Source organism: Carlito syrichta, unplaced genomic scaffold, assembly GCF_000164805.1.
Source record: "Carlito syrichta isolate Samal-C Ts95f unplaced genomic scaffold, Tarsius_syrichta-2.0.1 Scaffold126553, whole genome shotgun sequence".
NCBI lineage: Eukaryota > Metazoa > Chordata > Mammalia > Primates > Tarsiidae > Carlito > Carlito syrichta.
This window is the reverse complement of record NW_007070649.1, coordinates 104752-111455: the sequence shown is the minus strand read 5'-3', so window position 1 is coordinate 111455 and position 6704 is coordinate 104752. Positions and strand designations below refer to the sequence as shown.

Here is a 6704-nt window from a genome sequence, read left to right as displayed (position 1 = left end):
ACCCTTCAGAATCTCGCAAACCTCCCTAAAATGCTGGGAAGCTGCTGAACAAACCATACGCCGGAACCTCCAGAAAGTTCTTGTTCTTGAGACCTACACCAACAAATGGAACAGGGAGGAAGAAACAAAGACATCTTTCTCGTCCAAACATACACTGTCCAAACATACACTCTCCACGCCTCTGACACCCTGGGCTTCAAGTGGGAGGATCTTAGCCAGAGGGTGAGCTTAGAAAGTAAAGAAATAAAGCCAAAGGCAAACCGCAAAGGGAGACCCTGCCTCACACACACCTGGGGTTAGATACCGAAAGGTCTTTATTGCCCATTGACCAACAGTTTCCCAGTCATGTGCTGGGCCCTCAGGGTCTCTCCAGCCCACTCCAAGGACCCATGAAATGTAGCCACAGTCCAGCTCTCTCCTTCTGGGGGACCAAGGTGTTCCCTGGGGCATGCGACACAGCAGAAGGGCCTCTGGGTGAGGGACAGGAGGACTAAGCAGCATTCCTTGTGGGAGACAACAGAAGAGGAGCCCTCTGGGCAACCCTGATGGAGGGAGGGCTGCCCCCAAAGGGGGCGGGGTGGGAGGGGCTTCCTGAGTTACGTTGGGATGACCCCAGTGGCAAAGAGCACGATGAAAAGGATGAAGATGAAAACCACCACGCAGATGAGGACGATCATCTTCATGTTCTTCCACCAGAACTTCCGAGCCACCTTCTGCGACGTTGTCTTGAAGTGCTCGGACTGTTGGGGAGGAGGCAGAGTGAGTGGCCCCGTGGCTCCTCCCACAGAACAAGAGGACACATGAGGCCCACATGCCAGGCAGCTAAATATTTACACTGTAAGTTGAGGTAACAGACTGCAAAATAGAAGATGCAAAGTAGAAGATCTTCCTACCTTGACAAAGACCCCTTCCTAATAATCTGGAGGACCAGGTTAAAATTTAGAATTGTCAGCCGGGCTTAGTGGCTCAGCCTGTAATCCCAGTGCTTTGGGAGGCCCCGGGGCAAGTGGATTGCCTGAGCCCGCGGGATCCAGACACCGAGACATCGGGGCAACTTGGTGAGACCTCCTCTCTGCAATCAATCAAAAATTAGCTGGGCATGGTAGTACACGCCTGTAGTTCCGGCTACGCTATTTGGAAGGCTGAGACAGAAGGATCGCTGGAGCCCAGCAGGTCGAGGCTGCGGTGGCCAGGAGCGTGCCACTGCACTCCAGTCTGGTAGACTGAGTGAGACTTCGACTCAAAAAAAAAAAATTAGAATTTTCAGGCTCCTAGGAGGTCTCTACCTGAATATGTCAGGAGTTCCCTATCTGCTCTTACTCCTTCACTGTCATGCACATTGAGGGATCTTTTACACACGCAGCTTCTTTTTTTTTTTTCTTTTTTTTTGAGTCAGGGTCTAACTCTGTCGCCCAGGCTGGAGTGCAGTCGCACGATCACAGCTTGCCGCAGTCTGGAGGACCTGCTGGGCTCAGATGATCCTTCCACCTCAGCCTTCCAAGTAGTGGGAACCATAGGCACGTGCCACCACACCCAGCTAGTTTTTTGATTTATGGTAGAGACGAGATCTTGCCAATTTGCCCAGGCTGATCTTGAACTCCTGGGTTCAGGCAACCCTCTCCCCTCAGCCTCCGAAGGCATGGACCATCGTGCCCGGCCATAGGCAACTTTTAGAGTGGCAAACACAACCTGCCCCTGGGAGGGCGGACCCTGGGGCTGAGGGGTGCAGGCTCCCAGGGGACATATCTCCCAGCTCCACCATGCCCCATGGGGACCGCTGAGGCTGGAATACAAGACAGAGTGTCGGAAGTGAGGAACTCCTCTTCCTCCCACTCCGAGTTGCAGAATGCAGTTCCCCTGGGTCACGCTCCCCAGATTAAGTGGCAGGAAGCACCAGGGAGCCAGGGAGGCAAAGGAGCGAAACCCGAGGTTACACAGAGGATTCAGAAAGCCACAGCCCGTCTCTTCCCACCAGTCGTGGAACCCGAGGCGCCAGCATTTGCTGAACTTCGGAGCTCCTCCCTCCCTGAGCAGCTGGCCTCCGCCCCTAGCTGGAGAGAGACAAGAATGAGGCCTAGCAAGATGAGTGGGAGATAGTTTTCTAGCCTTCAGAGGACAGAGGACCCTGAGATCAAAGAAGTCTCCTGCTCTTTCCAGCTTCTTTTTCAAGCTGACTCAGCAAGACTCCCGCAGTTTTCCACCCCCTGACTCACAACTCCTAGAGAGAGCCAAAGGCCCTGGGGGGATATCTCCCGAGCCAACATTTCTGCCTGGGGAGGTCAGATCCAGATGACTGTCAAGGGCGGGCTTCAAAGGGAAAATCAGTTTCCTAGGAGAGAAGCCTAAGAATGCACAGCACGACTGGGCTGTCCCCCAGAAAAATACCTCTGTGGGTCAGGCCCCCACCCTGAGCCCCAGCCTTTGGGCCTGTTCCTGGACTCCATACCAATCGGTAGAATGGAATCAGAAGCAGGGCTCAGCTCACATTAGCTTCCAAAACAGGTCCTAGAGAGCAGAAGCGGCCCACCGCGTCCCTCCCCTCGCTTTGTCCCACCAAGGATCCCCCCCCACCCCCCAGTTCTCCCTCCAGCCCTGCAGGCGCCCCCTCACTGTGGCCTCCAGGTCCTCTGTCTTGTTGCGGAGCTGATCCAAGTTTTCGCCTCGGGCCAGGATCCGCTCCACGTTCTGGGTCATGATATTCTTGACACCCTCCACCTCACTCTGCAGGTCCCGAACGCGGTCATGGCCTCCACCTCCGCTGGCTTCCTCCTGGCCAGCAACACGGGAGTTCATTAGACCAAGCGGGGAAGAGAAAGGGTGAGGTCTGAGGTGGGCGTAAGCTTTTTGTGAAGCTTGGGTTGTTTACAAAGAGAACGTTTGTGTGGATTCCTCGTGTAATCAAACACGAATGCACTTTTAAGTTCCAGGTGAGATCTGATGCTGAACAGAGGAGCTCAAACTTCTTCTGGGTCTCAGGGCCCCTGACAAGGACCAGCACACACACACCACGAATCCCTCCCCAGTGCTTCCTTGTTCTGGAAGACAGCACAGTTGACATATCCCAGTGCCCACCTGCAGTACAGCGCCCACCTCTGTTCACCAGTTCTCAAAGCCACCATGCTGCTGATGCCATGGGGTCCTCATCAAAAGAATCCATGCTGGCAAGAATGCCCTCACCTAGCCTGACCCGTCTCCAAGTGGCTGGGCCTCCTGGGCAGTCGACCCGTGGCTCTAGCTCGTAGCTCCTTGCTGGGACTGAGAGCCACAGGTGGCTGGGTCCCCCCCAAGGCGCCCGGGCCGTTGGGCCACACACTTCTGCTTTCCCCACTGCTGAGCACCACGCAGGCCCCCACCACCGCCTGCTGGTGCAGATATTAAATGAAAACACCCGCCTGGGCGTGGGGGGAAGTTGAGGACAAGTCCTCCCTGGCGGATGCCTCATCCCGGAGGCTTCATGACATGGTTTTTGAACCAGGAGGGAAAAAAACATTATTGCGCTCCTCTCTCCCTGACCTCTAGAAACAGGCCAGGAGTGTGGGTCGAACCAGATGATCACACTCTCTGGCTCTTTTACAAGCCCTTAGCTCTCTCTTCCTCACGTTAGTGGGGAAGGGACTGACTCCTTGGACTCACAGATCCTTCGGGTTTCTGTGTAGGGCTAACGTGAGCAGCCCGGCGCGGGGGATTGCCTGCCGCGGGACTGGAATCTGAGCTGGGAACAGCCCGCAGAGGCGCTGCCCGGCAGTGTCACAATACTGGGCTCGGGCTCGCCAAGGAGAAGGTGGAGGGTGGCAAGAGCTCTTGGCCTGAACTCTGGGTCCCCACCCCCACCGAAGCCCCGCTCCAGACCAGCACAGAGGTCAGGGGAGGGAGGCGACTAAGAAGGGCAGGAACGCCCGCCCAGACGGCTCAGGGCTATTTGCAGCCAAGTTGTCAAAGAAGAGAAGCCACAGGCAGCGCCGGCTCAGCCCTCTCACTCTCCACAAACTCTCCTTCCCGGCGTGGCCAGCCCATCCGGAAGTCCCCCGGGCCCCCCTAAGTCAGCCCTCTCCCAGTTCCCAGTCGGCTCACCATGTCTTGGAGCAGCTCGGGCCTGTGGCAGCCGAAATCGCCTAGTCTGCTTCCTCCCGGGGCGGCCCTCTGTTCACTTCCTGCTTGCTCCAACTTTCGGCCCGTCCCCGCCCACCTCGCATCGCATCCCATCCCGAGCAGTTCCAGCCACACCTTGCGCAGGTTTCCCCAGGTAGGCGGGCACCTTTGCTGGCCTCTCTGCACCTCTGTCGCCTCCCAAGCCAGAGCTTAAAGGGACAGGGCTCCCGTGTGCCAGAGATCTTCTAACTTGTTAGGAACGGGATAGGAAACACCAAGCAGCGCTCCTAGGTTGCCGGAGGCTGGACCTTCTGGTCTAGAAAAGGTAGCCGTGGCCAGGGTGGTGGCTCAGTCTGTCATCCCAGCACTTTGGGAGGCCGCGGAGAGTGGATTGCCTGAGCCTGCAAGTTCAAGACCTGCCCGGGCAACTTGGTGAGACCTCGTCTCTACAGTCAATCAAAAATTAGCCAGGCGTAGTAGTGCGCGCCTGTAGTTCCAGCTACTTGGAAGGCCGAGGCAGAAGGATCGCCGGAGCCCAGCAGGTCGAGGCTGCAGTGGCCGTGAGCGTGCCACTGCTCTCCAGTCTGGGCGACAGGGTGAGACTCTGACTCAGAAAAAAAAAAAAAGATAGCACAAGCAATGCGCCTAGCACAGAATGAAGGCTCACCAACCCTGCTTCCTTCCAGAGTCCAGGAGTTCTGCATTTCCCTTAGGGGCCACCACAGGGGAGCCTGAACCCAGTCAGCGATAAGAGGACTACCCCATCGGCCAGAGCTGGGGCCCAGGGTAAAGGATTTTTCCACCAACCTGGCTTTAAGCCAGAGAAAATCTGTCCTTCCGGGATGGTGTTTATCAAGACAGAACTATAACAGGGACCTGCAGAAGGGAACAGACCTTCCTGTCCCATCCCAGAAGAAACAGGAGTTCCAAGGATCTGTTGTTCCAAGTGTCAGCTTCTCTAGCAAACACTTTTTTTTTTTTTTTCCCTGAGTCGAAGTCACTCTGTCACCCAGACTGTAGGGCAGTGGCACGCTCCCGGCCACCGCAGCCTCGACCTGCTGGGCTCTGGTGATCCTCCCGCCTCAGCCTTCCAAGTAGCTGGAACTACAGGCGCACGCTACCACACCCAGCTAATTTTTGATTTATTGTCGAGATGAGGTCTTGCCAAGTTGCCAGGGCTGGTCTCGAACCTGCAGGCTCAGGCAGTGCACTCGCCTCAGCCTCCCAAAGTGCTGGAATTACAGGCTGAGCCACCGAGCTGGGCCATCAAACACTTTTTAAAAGGCTTTCATAAATTTTGGACCCTGTGGCATTTTGAGATACCTTTATTCTACCTGATAATAAAATCTTACCCCCAATCAGATTATAAGGTTGTAGATTATGAATTTAGATGGTCAGGACAAAAACCCTGGGCAACTAAGCGTGTCCCAGCCTGCTTCACAGAGAATGTGGCTGCCTTACTCTTCCCATGCTTGGAAAGGCTGCAACATGGCCAGGCGGGATGGGCTAGAATCCTTGACCTAAGGCTGGATGTGGTGGCACATGCCTGTAATCCCAACACTCTGGGAGGCCGAGGCGGGAGAACTGCCTGAGCCCAGGAGTTTGAGACTGGCCTGGACAACATAGCAAGACCTCATCTCTACAAAACATTAAAAAAACTGCCGGGGCCAGGCTTGGTGGCTCAGCCTGTAATCCGGCACTTTGGGAGGCCAAGGTGAGTGAATTGTCTAAGCCCGTGGTTCGAGACCTGCCTGGGCAACTTGGCGAGACCTCCTCTCTACAATAAATCAAAAATTAGCCTGGTGTGGTAGCACGTGCCTGTAGCTCCGGCTACTTGGAAGGCTGAGGCGGAAGGATCGCTGGAGCCCAGCAGGTTGAGGCTGTGGTGGCCGGGAGCGGCCACTGTACTCCAGTCTGGGCGACAGAGTGAGACTCCAACTCAAAACTGCCAGGTGGGGTGGCTCAAGCCTGTAATCGCAGCACATTGGGAGGCAGAGATGAGAGGATTGCCTGAGCCCATGGGTTCGAGAACAGCCTGGGCAACTTGGTGAGACCTCATCTCTACGATAAACAAAAAAACTAGCTGGGCATGGTGGTGCGTGGCTGTAGTTCCAGCTGCTTGCAAAGTTGAGGCAGAAAGACTGCCTGAGCCCAGCAGGTCAAGGCTGCAGTGGCCAGGAGCGTGCCACTCCACTCCAGCCTGGACAACAGAGTGAGATTCCAACTCAAATAATAATAACAATAATAATAATAATAATTAGCTGAGCATGGTGGTAGGCACCTGTAGTCCCAGCTACTTGAGAGGCTGAGGTTGGAAGGGTCACCTGAACCCAGGAGGTCAAGGTTGCAGTGAGCTGTGATAGTGCCACGCACTCCAGCTTGGGTGACAAAGTGAAACCTTGACTCAAAAAAAAAAAAATCCTTGACCTATACTTATGCTATCCAGTACAATAGCTACAAACCCCATGTGGCTGTCAAACATTTGAAATATGGCTAATCTGAACCCAGGTGTGTCATAAGTGTAAAATATATACCAGATTTCTAATTTTTTTGGAGTGGGAGTCTTACTGTCGCCCCAGACTGGAGTGCAGTAGCACGCTCACAGCCACCCCAGC

At 55.1% G+C, this 6704-nt stretch overlaps 1 protein-coding gene across 1 annotated transcript; it reads right to left on the bottom strand.

The window, feature by feature from the left end:
• Window positions 1–296: 296 nt before the first annotated feature.
• On the bottom strand, window positions 297–4162 carry VAMP8 (vesicle associated membrane protein 8). Its single transcript, XM_008048727.2, has 3 exons — window positions 4072–4162; window positions 2611–2769; window positions 297–740 (listed from the first exon to the last, which is right to left on the bottom strand). The coding sequence occupies exons 1-3, from the start codon at window positions 4072–4074 to the stop codon at window positions 597–599; spliced, it is 306 nt and encodes a 101-aa protein (XP_008046918.1). The 5' UTR covers window positions 4075–4162; the 3' UTR covers window positions 297–596.
• Between the last annotated feature and the right edge of the window lie 2542 nt (window positions 4163–6704).